The following is a 24,389-nucleotide window of genomic DNA, read 5'->3' on the forward strand; positions in this document are numbered from 1 at the left end:
TATACATTCGCCTCTGTACAGTATTAGCAGAACAAACATTAGCAGAAATAACTGTACAAACAAATAACTCATTGGTCTTGTCCCTGCACCTCTAATCAAAAGTCATAAGTTAATCATTCCTGTGAAAAGAAGCTTTTGGTCATATTTTTTCTAAACATTCTTGCACCTCTTGTTCTACTGTCCTCCTATAGTTGGTAATACCATGGATCAACCTCACATTAAACCTTCACTTAAAGTTGTTGTTGCACTCCAGAAGTTACTACTTTAAGTAAAATAACTTCTAATCTGGCAAACATTAAATGGTTATGCTAACAATACACTGTTAACAATGTTAGAGTGAAACATCATTCAATAAAGCAACATTAAGTGGGCCTTACTGTCTCTGTGGCAAAAGGGAGGACTGCAGATGCTGGAAATCAGAGTCTAGATTAGAGTGGTGCTGGAAAAGCACAGCAGGTCAAGCAGCATCTGAGGAACAGGAAAATCGACGTTTTGAGCAAAAGCCTTTCATCAGGAATCATTCCTGATGAAGGGCTTTTGCCCGCAACGTCGATTTTCCTGTTTCTCAGATGCTGCTTGACCTGCTGTGCTTTTCCAGCACCACTCTGATCTAGACTCTTACTGTTTCTGTACCTGACCTGAAACATTTCTCCACAATTCCCTCTCACCCACAAGCCAAACAGATTTAAAAAAAATCAAGCATTCCTTATGAAATATCAGAGAAAATAAACTTATATAACGCTTTCCGGCCAATGAACAGTCAGTTTATAACCAGTGAAGTACTTTGGAATTTTTGTTGAAATGCAAGATGCATTGCAGTCAATTTTGTTGACAACAAGCTTCCACAAACAAGGACGTGGCAATGACCAGATAATCTATTTCTATGATGTGGGATTGAAGTATTGGCTAGGACACCGGGGATAACTCCTGCATTCGTCTTCAATATAATGCCACAGACAGCCTTTAGATCCAGCACAGGAGGCAGGTGGGACCATAGTTTAATGTCTCATCAAATAAATCGCACGTCCAAGAGTACTGTGCATCCTCAGTGCTGCACTGGAGAGCCAGCCTCAATTCCTGTGCTTAAACCTTGAAGTGGGACTTGAACAGGAACCTTGGGATTCAGACAAGAAAGTGCTGCCGAGTGAGAAACAGCAGAGACACAAATTAATCCTGTTAAACCCAATTTATAGATCATAAAGGAGGTTTAGAAAAGACACTTAATTTTATCCGTTCCAGGCTTTTTGAAGTAGCAGGCAACTCCTTAGTGAATTATTACAGGGAAGAAAGGTTAAGGTACAATCTTTACTTAGTGCAAAGAACAAAGAATAAACAATTCAGTATGACAAAATTATATGTCAGTCAGAATTTCACAGACTGCACAGAGGTATAAAACATATTGATAAATGCTAGTATAACTCAAGACGCCCAAGAGAAAGCATAATTGCAACGCCTTCGGGCAGTTGTAGACTGATAACTGGCTATTGCGCTGATCCTTGTGGTAGGATTAATAAGCTTTATCACCCATCATTCTTTTGGGGGTTTTGATTATCAGGGGAGGTAAAAACCAAATTATAGCTAAAGCAAAATCGTTCAGTATTCTGAACTCAAGCAACTTAAATTTAATGTTTTTTCCTGATATTTTACCACAGCAAGGGTTCGGAAACATCGATGGAGAGTACTGGCTTGGTCTGGAAAACATTTACTGGTTGACAAACCAAGGGAATTACAAGCTATCAATCACCATGGAGGACTGGCAGGGACGGAAGGTATTTGCTGAATATGCCAGCTTCAGACTGGAGTCCGAGGCTGACAATTACAAGCTTCGGTTGGGACGTTACCATGGAAATGCTGGTGATTCCTTTACTTGGCACAATGGAAAACAGTTTACTACACTGGACAGAGATCGTGATGCATACACAGGTAATAACAACTTTATACAAAGCCAGAGTCAAAACTTAACTGTGACACTTCTCAAATTGCATTTAAAATACTGCCAGAATGCTTCTATTTATTTACCCTGGCATCTCAAGTAGTTTTATTCTCCTCCTCTGTTTTACATCTGGACTGTCAGAATTAGGACCTATTCCTATTTTTAGTCAATCTTTTCCAAGGCCAGAAAACGTACCTTCCTCAGGCTTTGTAAGAACAAATCTATATAATGAAAATCTAAGGTTGTTCATCATCTTCCCTGTATCTCACCACTCTGAAAGGAAGAGGATTCATTGTACACAAGCCTAATCCTAATACAGGAGATAGTGTTGTCAGATTGCTTGTAGTAATGTCCCCGGATCAATTGATTAATTTAGGTACTTCTTTCTTAAACAAAAAACAGAAAAATGTACCAGTAGAGTTCACAGACATCAGAAACTCTGCACAGTGCCAGAAGTTTCAAGTGCAGTGTGACCATTAGCATCATAAAACTAATGGCAAACCATTGTCAATGAGAAACGTTGGCACACAGACATTGGTCATAAACCATAACAGGCATGGCCAGGCTTGTGCATGGTAAAGGAAGCCTTATGTTCTATGTACGTTAAAAACTTTTCATAAAGTGGAAAGATGGTGGAGAGGCCATTGTTAGACTGGGATGGACAAAGTCAGAAGTCACATGACACCTGGTAATAGTCATTTAAAATCACAAGCTTTCGGATCACTGCTCCTTTGTCAGGTGAAGTCAGGACTTGTGTCATGCGACCTCTGACAGTCTCCTTACAGAGAAATCAAATTATGCCACATTTGAATGATTCCTTCACAAATGTCCTGTCACACTGATTTTTCTTTTTGTAGGTAACTGCGCGCACTATCAGAAAGGTGGCTGGTGGTACAATGCCTGTGCACATTCAAACCTCAATGGTGTATGGTACCGTGGTGGACATTATCGTAGCAAGTACCAGGATGGAGTGTACTGGGCGGAGTTCAGAGGAGGTGCTTACTCTCTGAAGTCTGTTACTATGATGATTAGACCCAATCCTAACACTTTCCATTGAAAAAGAACTAGGTGTCTTGGAACACTCAGACGTAGAAATGAACAATAGCACTCTGTATATGAAATCCGCCTTAAAATCAACATATGTACCAAGCTGTGCTTATTCTTCGAGATGAAAAGAAAAATACTTCTATGTATTTATTTCAATTCAAAAAGTACAAATTTGTAATGTCATGTATACAAACATTTTTCTCACGTAACATCAATTTTCTCGTGAAAGTGCCGAGTTCACAGTATTTGTACTTGCAGTCTTAAAATATAGTATTGTAATAAAATGCCAGTGTGTTTGGGAGGATGTATTCAATCCAAAAACATGCATTGAAAGAGCAATCTGGTAAATTCCTCGGATACAGCAAACTGCAGGCCTATGCAATATTTGTGTCTCACAGCAGGATTTCATTTGTTCCAGTATTCTGACGCAGGAAAGGAGTTCTGATGAATCTATGGGTATGTGTTGTACTCTAGAAACTCGGCTCCGAGAATTTCCACAGATGAATATTTCTTTAAAAATTGTCAAATCAAGAGTGCATGCTAAAATGCTTTCAATTTTTAAACATGGATAGATGTTGAAAAAAGCAAAATGGTCATGCGCACCCAAAACGATCTCTTCTCAAATTTTGCTAGTCACTTCGTCTACTGGCCGCTCCCAAGCATGGAGTCAAATTTTTCAAAATAAAAGAGGGGCAAAAGTGAACTATGAGGTAAATGTGCAACTTTAGACAGCTTTGCATCTCAGAAACATGTGGGAATTCAAATGTGTGCCATCTTCTAGCTGGTAGTATGAGAAATGTGTTCCACTGTTCCCAAGATGTAATAATCCTGGTTTACAACCACCATGTCTGCTCAGATCAATGAAGGGCACAATTTATTCCATTGTCAAGGAGCAACTTTGCTGCTTTCGGAGGTCAAACCATTGCCCCATTTGCATGACGAGACACCAGCATGACACAGCATTTGAGGGGGAATAAAAAGAGAATGATCTCGTGTGATAAGGAAAGAACGTTGGCCCTAAAATTCACCATGTGGTCACCAGTGTAACTGCCAGCACATTGACGTGAAATTTCTCCTTCCATTATTTAAGTGGAGGCATTAGCACATTCTTGTAAACCCAGTGAAATTAAGCCATTTTAAGAAGGGGGTCATTTATCCAGTGAAAGTAATACAAGGCATTTCACAACACATTAAGCATTCACAATGGGATGTTCCATCACAATCTCCCATCCTTACTTTTCTTGGGGGTGGGAGTGGGGGAGGGGGGTAGGGATGGATGGAGGCAATTGAATTATTATTTTGGGATTGCAGCTTGAAAACTTAAGACAATGGGAATGACTGTGTGCGTGCTTGTGTACGTATATGTTTTAATTCTCAATTTTCTATCTTTTGTCCATTGATTTAAGAATCTTCTACAGGTAAATGAATATAGCCATAAATATTTGGGGTGTGGGATGGGGGTGGGTGGAGAATGGGCTGCACACCCTTTTTTATTTATGCAATTACTCATAGTACTTTATTATAGTAGTTCTACTGCATTCTTGTGTACACCTTCCCTATGTCTTACCAGCTGTTAACAGCCTGTAAAATACACTTTGTGATTCAAACTTTGAGGCTTCATTGTAGAGTCAACAAAAAAAAAACGTATTGCTATTGGCAGAAAAAGAGTTTTGTCTTTTGCAACATTGAAACTGTCAAGACAATATAATCTTTAACTGCTGCAATAAATGTACTTAAAATAACATTTGCTAGTATTATTTACACTGAACACTGAGGACCAAGCAAGCTGCAGAAAGCCAATATGTAGTGCTCCAGTGTACAGTTCATCTGGTTTCATTACTCTAGTGGTGATCAGGGACCAAACAAGGTCACTCCTTCTACACCATTTCTGAAGCAGTTGATCCCTTAGCAAAGCAGCATCTGACTTGAATGCTTAACAGCTGTTGTTGGCAAAGGACTGGGAAAGAGCATAAAGGTGTAGCAGAGGGGGGAAAGAAAGCAGAGAAAGAATGAATTGATGCATACAGGTTAGCAATTTTGCATTTACACTACACTGGCCAGTATCAGTTTAATCTCCCAGCAGATACATTGTAAATGCTGAGACAGCTATACTGGTTAAACATTTTGTTTAGTCTCAGATCAGATTTTTAAAAAAAGAACATGTGGCTACTTATATTTAAACCAGGCACAGCAGTAAAAATGGGATTTACATCTCACTGGGTGTTGGACCACAAAGCAGTTTCATATTGCATTTGCAGAATGGGATGAGACTTAGAGTAGAACTGCACTGCAGATTAAAAGTGGACAGCAATGATAAGATTGTAGCATCAACATTGCCCAAGAATTCACATGAAATGCAGAAGTGTTGTCCATATTTATTTGTCAGCCAAACTGCCATCAATCTTTGTATTTGATTTAGTCACCAAATATAGAATAATATTGACCATTATACCAGTAGCAAGCAAAGACCTGGCCCCGACAACAACTTGCAGTTACATTGCGACTTTAACATGGGAAAACATTCCACAATGCTTCACAAGATGATTTTTGAACAAAGAAGATCTCAAGAAGTTAAAGTAACAAAGCAAAGTCAACTTCCAGTTAAAACATTCCTCAAAATAAACATACCATTTCACTTAGTACAACATTTAACACTTAACAGAACATTAGTTTGCGATTCTAAATTTCTAGTCCAGTTACAATACCACCAAGCCACCACCTCCCCTGGACACTGAATATATTGTTGCTAATTTTGCTGATGGCACAAAGATAGAACGAAAGTTATGAAGAGGATGTCCCATTGAAGACATCTTCATCAAATGGGTAAGCATTTGGCAGGGTAAAGTACAGAGCTGAAAAATGTGTTGCTGGAAAAGCGCAGCAGGTCAGGCAGCATCCAAGGAGCAGGAGAATCGACGTTTCGGGCAAAATTGAATTCAAATTCCACTATCTGCTATGATGGGAATCGAACCAGGTATCCCGAATATAATAATACTACTAGGCCATCACCTCCCCTTGATGAGGTGAGAAAATTCACTTGGCCTCAGAGAGAAGCCCTCCATGAAACTCAATGAAACTGACACTCAGCCCAAAAATAATGACAGATTCAAACCGTTTAATACCTTGGAGACAGATTCTTGGTAACAAAGAAGTCAAAAGCCACCGGGAGTAAGCAGGAAAGTGGAGGTAAGGCCATTGTCAGGTCAGGCATGATCTTATTGAATAACAGAGCCAGCTGAAATGGCCTCCTGCCCCTAATCTTCTCTGTTTCTAAGTTTGCAAGTTAAAATGGATTATGAAATTTGAGAACATGTGTTGCTTCACATATTTTGTGTTGTGCAGAGTCCATGCGCAAGAAAAATTTCTGTGACACTTTGCATGACCACCAAACATTGCAAAGGACTCGACAGCCAATAAAGTACTTTTGAAATATACTCATGGTAACATAAGGAATGCAACAGTCAAATTATACACAGACAAACCCCTACAAGCATCAATATGGCCCTGATCAGATAGTACTTTTGACATTCAAATGGTGGTGACATCACAGAATCCCCCACTATAAACCACCTTGTTAGTATCATTGACCAAAAACTCAATTGGATTCACCAGATAAACAGAGCGACTATAAGAACTAGTCCTTCCCTCAAATTCTAAAGAACAGCTTCAGAGTTGTGGCTTGAAACTTAAGTAATATTAAATCAAGTGATAGTTGCATTCTTCACACTGAATACTTCATGTTTAAGGATGGGAAGCTCTGACATGAATGACAATCAACATGTGTCTTGAGCCAGATTATCAAATAAATCACATCAGAACCACCTTGCCCAAACTCCAGAAGTTGAAGACTGAGTGTAGCAAAAACAAAAGATGAATCTGGACTCCTGGGAAACCCTGGTGCACTGAGTACGCAGCGACCCTCCGGTAAGTAGCCCACCCAGACCCATTCCCCTACCCTATTACTCTACATTTACGCCTGACTAATGCACCTAATCTACACATCCCTGCAAACTACGGGCATTTTAGAATGGCCAATTCACCTGATCTGCACATCTGTGGACTGTGGGAGGAAACCAGAGCACCCAGAGGAAACCCACGCAGAGAACATGCAATTGAACCCGGGTCCCTGACACTGTGCTAACCACTGAGCTACTGTGCCGCTACTTACCTCAATAGTTGCCCAAGTTAGAGGAAGAAAAGCCTACTGTAGCCGTGGCTAACCATAAGACTGCTGTCCCTGACATTCAACACCCACACTCTTCCCCTCCCCTTCCATAAGACATGAAAATGCCTTCCTCACAACCCCTGACCCAGTTTATCCCCTCAGTGTATTATCAGCTACCTGTACCCCTTAGCCACCTGCTACCCATTGCTTGTCGATATCTGCCACTGTACTCATTTGCCACTCCTCTCCATCTACCCCCATTCCCCTAGCACCTCACCTCAGCCATCCTCGGACACCCTATATCCTTCCATCACACATGCATTTACCTGCCACACCGTGCACCCCCCCACCCCCACCCCACTCCTAATCATTTTATCCACTAATCGACTGCTGCCTCACCTGCCAGCCTTCCCGTCTTGCAACTTCACACCCTCCCTCTACATTATCCTATTCATCACCCACGTACCATCATACGTACACACGTACACACACACGTACACACACACGTACACACACACACGCACACACACACACAAATAAAAGAGGGTATGGATTCCTGTGATGCTGCGCGATGTTCTAGACTGTGTGTTTGTTTGGATGGCTATCTTGAGTAAGCAAATAGGCAGCAGTTTTTTTTTGTGATCAAAGGTCAAGGAAAAGGATTCTGTCACAGAGTGAAAGATTCAGGGCAGGATGACTCCAAAAAAGGGGGAAGAACACAAGTTGACCGTTTCAGGCGATGGACAAATACAGTCCAAAGTAAGTAAAATCAATACATTACAAGTGATCCTAACCCCAACATCATAGAAATAGTCATCAACCATCTGATACATTAATAACCAGACTCCAAAATAATTTGCAAGAACAGGAGGAGGATCATGATGCACCAAAGAAACAGCAGCAGAGACTTGCCCAGCAGTAGCAAACAGGAAAAGCTGACAGAGCTAACACAACAGCAAGTGATGATGAGAAATTAATGCACCTTCGTTGTTTTGAGGCTGTCTAGACGGGAATCTCAAACAGAAATAGTTGTATTCTAGAATAGCTGGAACAATTCACTGTCACAGAAACAACATTTCTTCAACAATAAGAACCACATGTGGGCAGAACTGCCAATTTTATAAAGCGGTGGGGTGGGGGTGGGGGGGGGGGGTGGGGGGGCAGTGGTGCAAGAAAGACTGATCGCAGCCCAAGCCACACAGAAAAGCTAGACACAAAACACCATCCCTCACCCAAATCAGGTACAAAAATAAAACAAAGCAGCTTGCCAAGGCATTTAAGGTGGGTCATTAGAGAGAGTGCACCAGTTCACGAGAAATCTGCAAAGTGCTTTCGGCATGCCTTACCGAGTCAACTTTATCCAAGGTATTAGTAGTTATAGTTGAGTTACTATATTACACTGCCATCTACAATATAGAGAATCCTTACAGTATGGAAGTAGGCCATTTGGCTCATTGAGTCCACGCTGACCCACCGAATAGGATCCCACCCCGAGGGCCACCAAAAGGACCCAGCAGAATCAAACAAGCAAAGGAATGACGTGTTCTTTACAAATAACTCAAGCATACCAGTGAGCCAGTAAACGTGCAAAACTGTGCTTCATGAGGCCATTTGACCACAGTTAAAGCATTAATCCAGAGCTGATCACCGTGCTGCAGGAAGGGAGTGATCACAATAGATTGGACGCAGGAGAGATTCAGGAGACATTGCCAAGAATAAAAAGAATTCCAGCAATTAGGAAAGGTTGGATAGGCTCAGGGAAATATTCTTTTTTTAAAAAAAGACAAGGCAGAGAGGAAACTTTATTCCTTTGGTCGTGCAGAAGTATCGCTGAAAAAGCAAGCCTTATTTTTAAGCTGGTCTTCCCTGCATCAAGACCAGTAACACTGCTTTGAAGCTGGACATTGCTGTGTTGATGCTGCACCGACGCATCCCCTTCTGGTTTCTCTGGCTCCTACTGCCCATGTATCTTTGAAGTCCGTGCGGCAGCTGGAGAAGCACAGCGATTGCAGCTGGCAACTTAACTTGATTGGTAAGTAATGTGCACCAGTTAATGATAACTGACAGTTAACTGCCAAGCTTTAAATTTTAAACCTGACGGTTCATTTTTCTGAGTTGAACTAAGGAATGGCTGTCATGTATTTTGTGCAGTTGAACTAGGTACAGTGTGAGCACTATTTTTAAAAAAAATCTCTGTAAAGTGCAGGGCACTGTATTAATATGTAGCTTCCAGTATGCACAAGCGTGTGTCTCGCTAAACCCCAAACGAATTGTCAGTACAATTCTTCGCATTCTTGCAGAATCATACCTAATGTTGCAAATTCCACACAGTTGCCAAAGGAGAAAATCGAACCCAGATGCCTGGCGCTGTGAGGCAGCAGTACGAACCACTAAGCCACTGTGCCACCCCAAATATTTGATACCACAATCAAGCAGTAAAATGGATAACATTATCCTCAGTTAAGTGCATACAATAATCAATATGGTACAAAAGCAGATAAAACCTTTCCATAAAATCCTTTATATGGACCAGGTCAGCTCATTTTTTTTCCCCAAATCTGTTGCACAAAGTAACATCCCCTGAGTGCTGCCTTATGCTGGTTTTGTCCCTGAAGGTCAGCATTACTGTCAGAAATAAAGCTCCTTCTTAACCTAAATGATTCCTCTTTTGAAAGCCTGTGGATAGGTTGCATAACATTCTTAAGTTATCAACATTGTGTTAATGAACCTCTAACTTATCAACTGTGGGAGTATCCAACTGAAATCATACTAAAGTGCAAAGCCTTGTTTGGAACCCTCCACTGGTCAGCAAAACAATTGGATACAACACTCAGACAGCATGAGAAAAAGAAAAACTGAAAGACCAAACCTACACCTTGGGAAATGCCAATGTTATACACAGCAAGTGCCCTCCCCTCCAGGAACACTGGGTCCATGTCACTTCACAAATCCACCAAAGACAAAATACAGTCCAAGCTTTTACCTAGGAAAATAATTTGAAGTTGATCTATATCACTCACTGCACATTCCCCGTCAAAAACATCTTTTATTGAAATAGTGTCCCAAACAGGAATTTATTCGGTCAGCTATTTTAGAGGATGTTGAGTGAGAAGGGACAGGCAGGGGGTGTCATGGATGAAGACATTGGTCAGACCATAGGGGTGGCGATAAAAAGCAAAAAGGAAGATGGGAATTCAGGCCAGGAGGAGGCAGAAGACCATGGAAGAGAAGCTTTGTTTTGCTAAAGGAGGTGGTAAGGGATGATGGACTTTCAGCTAAAAAACTGATCTCAACCTTGGTTGATAAGTTATCTCATAAGATCTTCCCACTTGCTCTTGGAGGGGAGAGAGTAGAAGAGGTACAGCGTGAATGTTGGAGGAGGAGAAAAAGGAGTCAAGATAATTTAGATTTAGATTAGATTACAGTGTGGAAACAGGCCCTTCGGCCCAACAAGTCCACACCGACCCGCCGAAGCGAAACCTACCCATACCCCTTACCTAACACTACAGGCAATTTAGTATGGCCAATTCACCTGACCCTGCACATCTTTGGATGGTGGGAGGAAACCGGAGCACCCGGAGGAAACCCACGCAGACACGGGGAGAATGTGCAAACTCCACACAGTCAGTTGCCTGAGGCGGGAATTGAACCCGGGTCTCTGCCGCTGTGAGGCAGCAGTGCTAACCACTGTGCCACCGTGCCGCCCTTGCCCTCAAATCTGATCCAGGCACAGTTGACTGTTTTGAGAGGACAGCAAGGCCGAAAGCACTGGTCTCAAGTATAAATGTCAAAGTAACAGCAGTGCCTGGATTTGAGAAAGTTAATTAGGGAGAGCCACCAGGAGGAATGCTTAGGATTGGAGGCAACAATTTCTCTGGGAATGGTGGCATCAAAGCCATAAAACTCTCCCATGACTTCTCTAATGCCTTGACATCATTCCTTAAATGTGGTGCCTGAAACTGAACACAGGATTCCAGCTGATGCCTAACTACAACAACTTTGTGAAGGCATAGTGTGACTTCTTTCCTTCCATACTCTGACTGCAGAATAAGCATCTCATTTTTAAAAAACTAAACAGGTATTTCAACTGGTTCTGCAATCTTCAGGGTCTACATACATCTCCAAGGTCTCTGTTCTACATCTTTATTTTGTTTTTGTTGCCTCTTTTCATCCTTCCTTCCAAAATGTAGAGGCCGCATTTCTCGCGCTGCACCTCATCCTCCATGTATCTGCCCATTTTCCCAGTGCTTACCCTTCTCATTGAGCATCCATAGCCTCGATATCAGTGACTAGAGCACAACATGATCGTGATCTTGTGATCTGACTAGATCGCGGTCAGGTTTTGGTTGCCACTGGCTGCTTGAAACTGAATTTTTTCCAAACTTCAACTATTCTTCGCACCCAGGAAGACAAGGTAACAGATGTATGGGCTGAGTACCAATCGCCAGTTCCCTTCCCAGTCAAATACCTTCTTGACTTGGAATGCTATCACTGCTCCTTCACTGCTGGCAGGCTAACACTCTGGAACTCCCTTCCACTGAGCACTATGGCAATCCTTTCACCCTTAAGACTGCTATGGCTCATTTGTTCACTCTAAGGCAATTAAGGATAGGCAATAAATGTTGGATCACATCCTTTGGATTAAAAAAAAAACCATCTGTAGCAAATGCCGATTTTATGTTGATGGTCCTCTCCAATGGGTTTATCTACACGAAAACTTCATCCACCTGCTTTTTACATGGGCCCAGCAGTTGATTGTTGGCATTTCTGGCTTGGAGATATCCAACATCAATGTAAACACACATGGAGATTCCTGTTGTCCATTGAACATGTATAATTTCATCAATTTTAAAAGTATTTCAACAAGGTCTGGTTTTAAACACTACTAAAAAGATGAGTGGGTAGCCATTTTGCTCTAGTTAAAAGAATGTTAATGCCAAGTTCCTCTTTGATCGCTTAGGAGTTTTCCATTTTACTGCTTTCTGAGAAAGTCATCTTGCCACACATGTTCAGGCTGACTAACCAAAATCGAGCCAAAAATAAATTAAAATCAAAGCAAGTAATCCTGGCAATTGGTGGAGAGAGAGAATAATTTAACAAATGTAGCACTATAGGGGAAGTCCACCTTCAAACACCAATGCACTTCTCAAAAAGATGTGAAAGAAACCTATCGGATATTCAATTTTTGCTGGTTATTTTAGCCCTGTTACGCATTTGTCAGGAATGGCTGTGTGTTGTTACTTTTAACCTTTCTTCGCATTTAACTTTACTCCTTCATTTGGAAATATAAGGCTTACATAGGTTGACAGTACAGGTCTTGTGGAGATAGAGTAAATCTAAAAACTGGGAAATGTGCTGGAGTGAAGTCAAATAAATGCTTCTGACATTGTACCATGAGGATTTTAGCATGGACTTTTCTTTTGTTCATCACAGCAAGCTGAATCAGTATGTTTCTTACATTGTTTGCTCAAGTGTCTGACTCTATCTTTTAAGGCATTCAGGGAGAGCACATCATTAATGTCTTCCCAGCATCACAACCTCCTGGCTGCTAAAACACAGATTGTTAACTTGGTCAAACAACAAGGGATGCTGGGTACATGGGCCAAGTGAGACTCTGAAATCACAAAACCCACACACCAGACACAGCGCAAACACAGCAAGCAGGTGCTAATGACATTAACATAATGTAAAAGGCAACAGTTAGTCTGGACAGAGACCCCCAACAATTTATCCACCAGACAAAGGAGGGCCCACTCAGAAAGACAATTGGTCCTGCTACACTAAGAAACTAACAGTAACATGCCATCCAAATAATTGACTCTATTTCAAACTATTAAGTGTATCTCCTTGATTGCTCAGGACTGCAATAAGTTCCAGAAAAGCACTTAAAAGGTAACAAAAACAAGTGTTGAACACATTCCAAGGAAACCAGCATGGCAAGAAGCAGAGACCAGCTGACCACCGAGAGAGAGAGAGACAGAGAGGGACAGAGAGAGAGAGAGGGACAGAGTAGCGAGACAGAGGGACAGAGAGAGAGAGAGACACACACACACACAGAGGGACAGAGAGAGAGACAGAAAGAGAGAGAAGAGAGGAGCCAGACTGCATAAACCTACAAGAGACTCAGGAAGTGTTGTAACCTTAAAAGGGGCCAAATAGGAATAGAGATAGTATGTTTAGTATTAAAGGTTATTGTCACTTTGTTCCTAATAAATTTGCAACTGTTTTGTATTGATACCGACTTGTGTTCATAGCGATTTGAATGCTTCAGCTTTGTGGGACACCTGGGCAAATTCCTTCATAACATTCTGGTCAGAATTGTCTCAATTGTTAAGGAGAGGCTAGACAACAGCAGCATCATGCACCCGTGCTTGGTGGCTGTCCCACATTGTGCTGCTATGGGGAATTGTTCAGCACAAAAGTTTAATGTGAGTTTTATAATGTGGCGGTGCTGGTGTTGGACTGGGGTGTGCAAAGTTAAAAAAAAATCACACAATACCAGGTTATAGTCCAACAGGTTTATTTGGAAGCAGTAGATTTCAAAGTGCTGCTCCTTCATCAGGCAGCTGTGGAGCAGGATCATAAGACACAGAATTTATAGCAAAAGATTACAGTGTCATACAGTTGAAATGATATATTGAACAGCAAACTAGGTTTGTTCAATATAATCAATGTTTCATCTTGACTTAGATGGAGAACAGGCAATTTTAAAAAGTCCTTTGAGGTGTTAATTTAACATGACACCGCACTGATGCTCAGTATCTAAGAGTTTGGGTTCCAGACGTAATGGTCAACAAGGAGGTAAAGAGCCTTAAGTTTCTATCTAATTCTGTTTTATACAGATTAATACCATTGTGTCTTATATCCCCTCATTATTCCTGCAGATGTCTTAACTGCAGAAATTCAGGCAGTTATTTTACTCGAGCAGCCTAAAGGACACTGTAAACCTATAAATTGTGCGTCAAGGGTGTCAGAAGATGTGGAAACGTAGTATGCTGTTAAATCGAGAAGGAAGCTTTCGTAATTATGCGAGTCTGTGAAAAATTCTCTGAATATATTTGGGATTCATATCATATTTGAGACAAGTCATAAACTTTTGTTCTTCTTACTAGATGAAACAAGTTAGCAAAAATGCCTCCTCAGATGCAATAAACATATATGCAAGTAAGCCTCAGGCATGAGATTCTCATACGAAACTCAGTAGGTCCAAAGCAAGAATCAGATATCAGCAGAAACTCTTTCCAGATCCATTGTTGATGGACTCTTACCTGACAACAATGTTTCTGGAGCTGAACTAGACTTTTAGACCAAAGAAACAGCATTACCTTGGGCAGTCTCTCCAAACAAATTTAACCTCATCTGAAAGGAACAGATGAAGGATACTGAGTGTATGAACATGCAATATTACCATACCGAAGGAAGGTCTGGAGCTCATTCTACAATCTTACTTCAAACACAGACAGCACTTCAGTAAGGATTTCTTACTTCTTGCAAGCAATGCCCTACTAATTGCAGAACATTATTCTTCAGGAGCATTCACCAAAGACATGGAGGTGAAATAACAAGTACAGCACCAGAACTTGTCGGGACGTTTGGCAGCCAGTGATCTCCAGTTGGAGGACTTGGTTATTAATTGTAATCAAAGCAGAAATTGCTGGAAAACAGCAGCAGGACTGGCAGGACCAGTGGAGAGAAAGCAAATTAACTCTTCGGGTGCAGTGACCCTTCTTCAGGACTCAACTGTATTAAAGTTAAATTATTGATACAATTATCAATTGCCATGGAGTGATGGGGACCTCTTATTCCAACTGAATTTCCTCAGACTCTGAGGCTGTTGCAACAGGAATCTTTACGCATATAATGCATTAAGAATGGCTTTTATCATTGATTACTGCAAAGCTGCCTCAAGGCTAAAAAAAACGGACGACCTACCACATGTTCACCAGCAATGGTATTTCAGATATTGTGATTTCAGACCAGAGCCTATCGCTCACCAATGAGACATTCAAAGCGTTTGCAAAGACACTGAGCTTTCAACATGTCACACATTTGCCGAGATACCGTTAATCCATCGAGGAGGCAGAAAAAAATGGTTCAAACTGCAGAAGAAATCTGAATAAATAATCCTGATTATTTTTCCCCTGCATTTTTATCATTCTATCAAGCTCACTTCAGGGATGTCCCTAACAGAACTGACGGGGCACAGATACCCAACTCAACTTCTGACATTGCTTTAATCGTCTCTCGGAAGCAGGTTACTGGGCAATCTTCATTGTTTCACAGAAGGAATGCTGACTCCAGGAGTAGTGAACACAGATTGAATGCTCCCTCCTCCACATGTTGCAGACATTGGATAATGGGCAACCTCTGAACAAAGGAGCTTCGTAGAAAGGGTGCTGTCAGAGAGTAACTGATTGGGCAGCACTGATTTGCAAACAATGTCATCATGTTTTCAGGGGTAAGGGAAAAGGCAATCAGACAGCATCAGCAATGTGCCACAAAATGTCACTACCATCACCCGATCCCTTGGTCCAGACAATCGCTTCAGAGCACTTGGTCAGGTTGCCCAATCAATCAGAGAATCCCTACAATGTGGAAAGAGACCCTTCAAAGAGCATCCCAACCTATCCATGCAACCTCACATTTACCATGGCTAGTTCACCTAGACTTCACATCCATGGACACTATGGACAATTTAGTACGGTTAATCCATCTAACCTACACTGGAGGACATCAGAGCACCCAAAGGAAACCCACACAGACATGGTGTGTGTGTGGGGGGGGGGGGGGGGGGGGGGGGGGGGGGGTGATGGAGAGACAAAGAGAAGTGTGAGAGAGAAGAGAGGAACAAAACTTGAGGATCCTGGAGCAATTAAATCACAGCTAGGCCCCTCACAGGGCAATAAGAGTTAATTAAATTTGAAGAAAGAAGCACAGGTAGAGAATAGTCTTTCAATATCATAACAGCAAGATTAGAGTCTGGTATAGCTTTGATCACCATGTACAATCATTGTTAGTATTCCTGTGTTAGAGCAGCCCCCCAGGCCTGGAGACAGCATTTAAACATTGCATTCTCCTCGAATAGTCTGCCCTGAATCCAAACTGGGCATAAAACCACATGACCAAAGATGATTGACCAAGAGGAGACTGCATTAAAAAGTGGAGCCTGTCACCCTCCCCTGGTTGTAACACTGTTGATGATTGACAGGTCATCCAAAGGACAGGTCAAGAAAGCACCTAACTGGTGAACAAAGCCTCATGAATCAGTTTTATCATGCTCTGTCTGACCAGTGGTACAGTACTCCTCCCTCTGGGCCGAAAGGTCTGGGTTCAAGCCCCATCTACACTGGAGGTGGGTGTGTCTTATTAAATTGGAACAAGTGGATTAAAACCATGATCACAGTGATGTGTAACAGCTGACTGAGGCAATGCCATTCTATTGTTATCACTTCCCATAAACCCAGGAGGCCATTCAGCCCACCATATCTGCACAGGCTCTTCAAATGATCATTACTACCTCCTGCCAATCTTCTGCTTTCTCCCCCCCCCACCCCTCAAAATCCTTACACATTATTTCTACTCAAACATTCAGCCGATGCCCTCTTGAAGTTCTCAATTGAACCAGTCTCCATGACACCTCCAGACAGTGCATTCCACATCTCCCCAAAATGGTTCAGACTGTCTAATTAAACCAACAGCTTCTAGAGTGCTTTAACGTACTTACACCGGATTTGGGAAAGATGACTGCCCATGATGGTCTTTAAACAGCTCTTCAAGATGATCTCCCGAGGAACAGACGGGAGCACCATATTAGTATTTTCCACTGCCAGATGGTATTCTCTAACATTTGTATACCGTGACAAACAAATGCACAGGCTCAAGGCGAAAGACCAGACAGGTCTTGCAGAGAAGCCAAGCAATTTCAAAACATCCTGGGGTGGCTCAGTGGTTAGCACTGCTGCCCCGCAGCGCCATGGACCCAGGTTCAATTCTGGCCTCAGGCAATTGTCTGTCTGGAGTTTGCACATTCTTCCCTATCTGTGTGGGTTTCCTCCCACAGTCCAAAGATGGACAGGTTAGGTGGATTGGAGATACTAAATTACCCTGTGGTGTCCAGGAATGTGTGGGCTGGGTAGATTAGCCATGGCTGAAAATGTGTTGCTGGAAAAGCGCAGCAGGTTAGGCAGCATCCAGGGAACAGGAGAATCTCCTGTTCCCTGGATCTGCCTGACCTGCTGCTCTTTTCCAGCAACACATTTTCAGCTCTGATCTCCAGCATCTGCAGACCTCACTTTCTCCTCACAGATTAGCCATGGGAAATGCAAGTTTACAGGGCTAGAGTAGGAAGCTCTTTGGAGGGTCGGTGCATACTCGATAGGCTGAATGGCCCCTTTCTGCACTGTAGGGATTCTATCATCTCTTCACTGATATCAAATGCTGACTGAGTCTAGTGCCTTATTATAATTGAAATCTGCGCAAGGTATTTTCTTTGTTCTTTTTAAACCTATCTTCTCATCAACCAGTTCAGAGCTGTTCTGGCATACCTCTGGGACAGGTGAGACTTGAACGCAGGCCTCCTGGCTCAGAGATATGGACACTACATGAGTTATTTTCCCTCTTTGATAAAGATTTGCATCACCTGAGGTTCAATTCTTGTTCGACTTTGTTGGAATGTCTTTGGCGATCAGGATTCTTACTGATACTTATTGATCAGACTACAGTAGGAAAAAAAGGCAAAGATACACTGACCTCAGTTACAACAGAGTGACTGCAGGAAAATAAATATTTTTGTCATTTTTAATGTCTTTATAACCTGAAATAAGTTTAATTGATATTTCAAACAACTTCGGAAAAATCAAGCCCCTTTAAGTGCTATTTTTGCAGTATTATCATACCTGGTTATTTTCTTAAAATTTTCTTTTACAATGTTATACTTTCAGCAGATTGGAAAATCTTCTCAAAGGAACCTACTGGGAAGCAGCCAGCAGACACTTGTGAAAGATCTAAAAATCAGACTACAAGTCAGGCATGAAATGTTTTCGAATATCTCTCGTTCGAATATCTCAGCAGCAGCACTGTAAACGTGCAAGGAGGTCACTCTTTCAGAAAGCAGAATATATGGTCGGGAAACAGATCTCCCCGCCAAAAAAAAAAACCCTGAAAAATGTAATAACACAAAAGGAGGGTAGGAAGACAGAAAGAAAAACAAATTAGTCAAATGGTGCAACCAGTGCTTGCAAACCAGGGAGAGAAGCAATTTCCACTCCAAATCATTAGGTCTTTAAAAAAAGGTAATAGCTCAGCATGAGTGTAATGTCTGTCTGTGTTACACTCACCAATGACCAACAGGACTGGAACTTTTAACCTGCATATTTATGATTTTTAAAAAATTGCTGGAAGCCGAGACCAAAACTTTCCATTCACATAACATTCTAGAGTGAAGGAAGTTAAACTTTGCATTTTATGAAGCAATTTCCTCCATTTACACCACAAAGTCTGGTATAAATCAAGGAACCAAGGAGAGAAATGACCTGTGAAGCAAGACGGTACATCTCTGAAGTGAGCAACAAAAAGTCTAATGTGAAACTTTCCTTACACACAGCCAACACGTTTTCACAAGTTGAATCAATGCACGTTGAGGATCTAACATTTTAGGCAGGGGGCATGGTCACAAGCACACAAGTTGCAGACTCCCCATTTCGAGTATAAATGGCACAATTCTGCCTTCTGAAATGGAGTTACATCAACATGTGATGAACAATTGTGACTTTGGTAACTAGTGTTAAAATGATGCCAGAAGCAAGAACAGAAATTGCTGGAAAAGCTCTGAAGGTCTGGCAGCATGTGAGGAGAGAAATCAAAGATAACATCTCGGGTCTAGTGACTCTTCCTCAGAACAGGAGTTAACGTTAACTCCGATTTCTCTCTTCCCATGTTGCCAGACCTTTTTCAGCAATTTCCATTCTGTTTCTGATTTCCAACATCCGTAGTTTTTTCAGTGTTTGTTTAAAGAGATGCTAGTTCTGAAGGCGTCACCGGGCTAAAAGCATTCATCCTGCTTTCTTTCCACAGATGCTGCCAGACCTGCTGACGTCCTCCTGCAAGTTTCTGCTTTTGTTCCAGATCTACAGCATTTGCAGTTCATTTCATTTTATAGTTACTGGGACACTGGGATACAGGGAGTCAGAGATGGAGACATCATACGTACATGTGGGAGACACCTTCATTAGGGGACACAGTTTTAAAATAACGGGTCTCCCAATAAGACACAACGGAGAAGAACTTTTCTCTCTCAGAGTCACTGAATTTTATTGAGTTAAAAATCACACAACACCAGGTTATAGTCCAACAGGTTTAATTGGAAGCACTAGCTTTTGGAGCATCGCTCCTTCATTGGGTTCAACCACCTGATGAAGGAGCGTTGCTCCGAAAGCTAGTGCTTCCAATTAAACCTGTTGGACTATAACCTGGTGTTGTGTGATTTTTAACTTTGTACACTCCAATCCTACACCGGCATCTCCAAATCATGAATTCTATTGAGGCAACTTCATTAAATCAGCCCATGAGAACATTCAAACAACTTCTTAGTTAACAGGAGAGTTGATGAGTATCAGGAAACAACATTGATGGTAAAGTCAGATTAGCCATGACTTTATCAAAGGAAAGAGTAGGGGCTGGATACCATTCCTCCTCCTCCTCCTCCTCCTCCTCAGTCAGACCTGGCCTGCCTTTTATGCTGAGCCTGTGTTCCCTCATCCTATACATCCCTATCCAGTGGAAACCATCCTTCCTGCAGCCATCCTGTTTATCCCTACGATGATTGTTTCATCAGCAAAGGCCGGTTTTAAAACAATTGCAGAAGGTGATCCCTCCATAGTCACTGTTTCAAACTACATTGCTATATTTCAATTGGTGCCTTCATTCATCATTCAAAGCACAGAACTAGCAACAACCTTTCACTTCCGTCACTTCATGCTTTTGTAACATTTCATGCTTTTGTAACTTAAGGTAATTCCAAATTAACAGAAGAGTTTTGTTTTCATAGATGCTTGTGCTCAAATCCTGAACAACAAAAACAAACATTTAAAACACAAAATAATTCTTCTAGGGATCAAGAGGACGATAGCAGGAAACACTTTCCGCTGGGCTGGGATATCTAGAATGAATGGACAGTCTCAGAATAAAAAGCAGGTCGTATAGAATTGAAGAGGAGGCGAAGGAGGAGGAGGAATTTCTTCACTTTAAGGGTGGTAAAACTTTGGAATTCTCTGCTCTAAAGGACTGTGGAGGCTCAGACATTGTACATGAGAAAGAAATTGACAGATTTCTAAGTACTAAAAGCATCAAGGGAGTAGACCTAGAAAATGCTGTTGAGTCTGATGATCAGCCTTGGTTTAGTTGAATGTGCAGCAAGTGCTTATTCTTAGGTTCCTATAAAAGATTTTGGTAGGGAGTCTGGGGCAGAGAGACTGGGGCAGAGAGACTGGGGCACAGACACTGGGGCAGAGAGACTGGGGCAGAGAGACTGGGGCACAGAGACTGGGGCACAGAGATGGGAGATGGGAAAAAGGACTGAGAGCTGAGCTGTCAAAGGGAATCAATTCATTTTATGAAATAGCAATACTTCTTAACTAGGATAAATAGAAATTAGTTAGCAAAGTCAAAGTACATCAAATACCCAGCACATTAATTGTAGAACATGCTCGCTATTTACATCTCAGCGTGGTTTGAATTAGTGCTACAGATGAAAATCTCTCAGATATGTGACTGGACTTTAGAATCCAGCTGTGGTCTTTATGCACAGCCAAAGATCAACAGAAACACAGGTAGTAAGAATGAAAAGGTCTTTGCCTCGAGTTTACAATACTGGAGATACCCAAGCAGACATTCAAAAGGTCTGTTCCTGTTGGATAGCAAACAATTTGGACTGTTGACAGAAACATGGAGCAATCTCCGGTTCAATGAGTCATAATAAAAACATGGAAATATTCACGCCTGGAGCTAGCTTGTGTTTTAAAAGAACAGCATGCTTTTAAAAAATATGGTTGACAGCTCATTCGCTGTTTAGAATCGAGAAAAGAACATAATTTTCATTGAAGGCAAGAACTTGTGTTTACCCACTAGATTCAATATGCATCTTCTTCCCATTAATCTGAAGCGAGGCCTTGTTAAAGAGCCAAGTAATTTAATCATTGTTAAAACTATCATGTGATGGCAGAACAACTGCTTTGGTAACTGTGAAGCCAAGACCATCAAACTGTTCAGTATAATAAAAGGAGCTGAACCAATTGAAGGTTGATAGCCCCAATAATGAAGACCCCGAAGGAGCAGAGGATTCCAGCACTGTCACAGGGCTCAGTCAACAACACAGGGCTGATGGAGACAGACAGAAATGCTAAAGTTGACCAATATCAAGGCCAGACTTTTGCTATTACTGATTACCTCTAATGTGGGTTCCCTTGCATCTCTCTCCAAACCCAGTCCCACCTCGTTCTCTTTTGATTTTATTAAGATTAAATGCTATCCTATGTTTAAAGGCAGTATTAATTTCAGAAAGTCAAATGTAGGACATATGGACAGGAGATGCCAGTTGATTTTCAAGTTACATCTATTTAGAGTCATAGTCATAGAGATGTACAGCATGGAAACAGACCCTTCGGTCCAACTCGTCCATGCTGACCAGATATCCCAACCCAATCTAGTCCCACCTGCCAGCACCCGGCCCATATCCCGCCAAACCCTTCCTATTCATATACCCATCCAAATGCCTCTTAAATGTTGCAATTGTACCAGCCTCCACCACATCCTCTGGCAGCTTATTCCATACACGGTGGTCTGTGTGAAAAAGTTGCCCCTTAGCTCTCTTTTATATCTTTCCCCTTTCACCCTAAACCTATGCCCTCTTGTTCTGGACTCCCCAACCCCAGGGAAAAGACTTTGCCTATTTACTCTATCCATGCCCCTCATAATTTTGTAAACCTCTATAAGGTCAGCCCTCAGCCTCCGAAGCTCCAGGGAAAACAGCCCCAACCTGTTCAGCCTCTCCCTGTAACTCAGATCCTCCAACCATGGCAACATCCTTTTAAATCTTTTCTGAACCCTTTCTCCAATAGGAAGGAGACCAGAATTGCACGCAATATTCCAACAGTGGCCTAACCAATGCCCTGTACAGCCACAACATGACCTCTCAACTCCTGTACTCAATACTCTGACCAATAAAGGAAAGCATACCAAATGCCTTCTTCACTATCCTATCTACCTGCGACTCCACTTTCAAGGAGCTATGAACCTGCATTCCAAGGTCTCTTTGTTCAGCAACACTCCCTAGGACCTTACCATTAAGTGTATAAGTCCTGCTAAGATTTGCTTCCCCAAAATGCTGCACCTCACATTTATCTGAATTAAGCTCCATCTGCCACTTCTCAGCCCATTGACCCATCTGGTCCAGATCCTGTTGTAATCTGAGGTAACCCTCTTCGCTGTCCACTACACCTCCAATTTTGGTGTCATCTACAAACTTACTAACTGTACCTCTTATGCTCACATCCAAATCATTTATGTAAATGACAAAACGTAGAGGGCCCAGCACCGATCCTTGTGGCACTCCACTGGTCACAGGCCTCCAGTCTGAAAAACAACCCTCCACCACCACCCTCTGTCTTCTACCTTTGAGCCAGTTCTGGATCCATATGGCTAGTTCTCCTTGTATTCCATGAGATCTAACCTTGCTAATCAGTCTCCCATGGGGAACCTTGTCAAATGCCTTACTGAAGTCCATATAGATCACATCTACTGCTCTGTCCTCATCAATCTTCTTTGTTACTTCTTCAAAAAACTCAATCAGGTTTGTGAGACATTTCCCACACACAAAGCCATGTAGACTATCCCTAATCAGTCCTTGCCTTTCCAAATATATGTACATCCTGTCCCTCAGGATTCCCTCCAACAACTTGCCCACCACCGAGGTCAGGCTCACTGGTCTATAGTTCCCTGGCTTGTCTTTACCGCCCTTCTTTAACAGTTGCACCACGTTTGCCAACCTCCAGTCTTCTGGCACCTCACCTGTGACTATCGACGATACAAACATCTCAGCAAGACCCCCAGCAATCACTTCTCTAGCTTCCCAGAGTTCTTAGGTACACCTGATCAGGTCCTGGGGATTTATCCACCTTTACCCATTTCAGGACATCCAGCTCTTCCTCCTCTGTAATCTGGAAATTTTGCAAGATGTCACCATCTATTTCCCTACAGTCTATATCTTCCATGTCCTTTTCCACAATAAATACTGATGCAAAATATTCATTTAGTATCTCCCCCATTTTCTGTGGCTCCACATAAAAGCCACCTTGCTGATCTTTGAGGGGCCCCTTTTCTCTCCCTAGTTACCCTTTTGTTCTTAATATATTTGTAAAAATCCTTTGGATTCTCCTTAATTCTTTATGCCAAAGCTATCTCATGTCCCCGTTTTGCCCTCCTGATTTCCCTCTGAAGTAAACTCCTACTTTCTTTATACTCTTCTAAGGATTCACTCAATCTGTCCTGTCTATACCTGACATGTGCTTCCTTCTTTTTCTTAACCAAACCCTCAATTTCTTTAGTCATCCAGCATTCCCTATATCTACCAGCCTTCCCTTTCACCCTGACAGGAATATACTTTCTTTGGATTCTTGTTATCTCATTTCTGAAGGCTTCCCATTTTCCAGCCGTCCCTTTACCTGCGAACATCTGCCTCCAATCAGCTTTCGAAAGTTCTTGCCTAATACCGTTAAAATTGGCCTTTCTCCAATTTAGAACTTCAACTTTTAGATCTGGTCTATCCTTTTCTATCACTATTTTAAAATGAATAGAATTATGGTCGCTGGCCCCAAAGGTACATCCACATACTGAATCAGAAAATTGTCTTGTACACACTTAACAAATTCCTCTCCATCTATACCTTTAACACTATGGCAGTCCCAGTTGATGTTTGGAACATTAAAATCCCCTACCATAACTACCCTATTATTCTTACAGATAGCCGAGATCTCCTTACAAGTTTGTTTCTCAATTTCCCTCTGACTATTGGGGGTCTATAATACAATCCCAATAAGGTGATCATCCCTTTCTTATTTCTCAGTTCCACCCAAATAACTTCCCTGGATGTATTTCCGGGAATATCCTCCCTCAGCACAGCTGTAATGCTATCCCTTATCAAAAACGCCACTCCCCTTCCTCTCTTCCCTCCCTTTCTATCCTTCCTGTAGC

The 24,389-nt window shown here is 41.9% G+C and overlaps 2 protein-coding genes across 8 annotated transcripts in view; one reads left to right on the forward strand and one right to left on the reverse strand.

Moving 5' to 3' along the window:
- angptl2b (angiopoietin like 2b) overlaps positions 1-4,215 on the forward strand; it is a 48,110-nt gene extending 43,895 nt beyond the window's left edge. For both annotated transcript variants that reach the window (XM_043720245.2, XM_043720244.2), the window contains exons 4-5: positions 1,653-1,923; positions 2,791-4,215. In XM_043720245.2, coding sequence (XP_043576180.1) covers positions 1,653-1,923; positions 2,791-2,990 — 471 coding nt within the window. In that variant the 3' untranslated portion in view covers positions 2,991-4,215. The remainder of the gene's footprint in view (positions 1-1,652; positions 1,924-2,790) is intronic.
- Positions 1-24,389, reverse strand: part of ralgps1 (Ral GEF with PH domain and SH3 binding motif 1) — a 762,687-nt gene that overhangs the window by 461,704 nt on the left and 276,594 nt on the right. The gene's annotated exons all lie outside the window — the stretch shown is intronic.

Source organism: Chiloscyllium plagiosum, unplaced genomic scaffold (assembly GCF_037043375.1).
Source record: "Chiloscyllium plagiosum isolate Xiang-an unplaced genomic scaffold, Cpla_swu_hap1 HiC_scaffold_21, whole genome shotgun sequence".
Taxonomy (NCBI): domain Eukaryota; kingdom Metazoa; phylum Chordata; class Chondrichthyes; order Orectolobiformes; family Hemiscylliidae; genus Chiloscyllium; species Chiloscyllium plagiosum.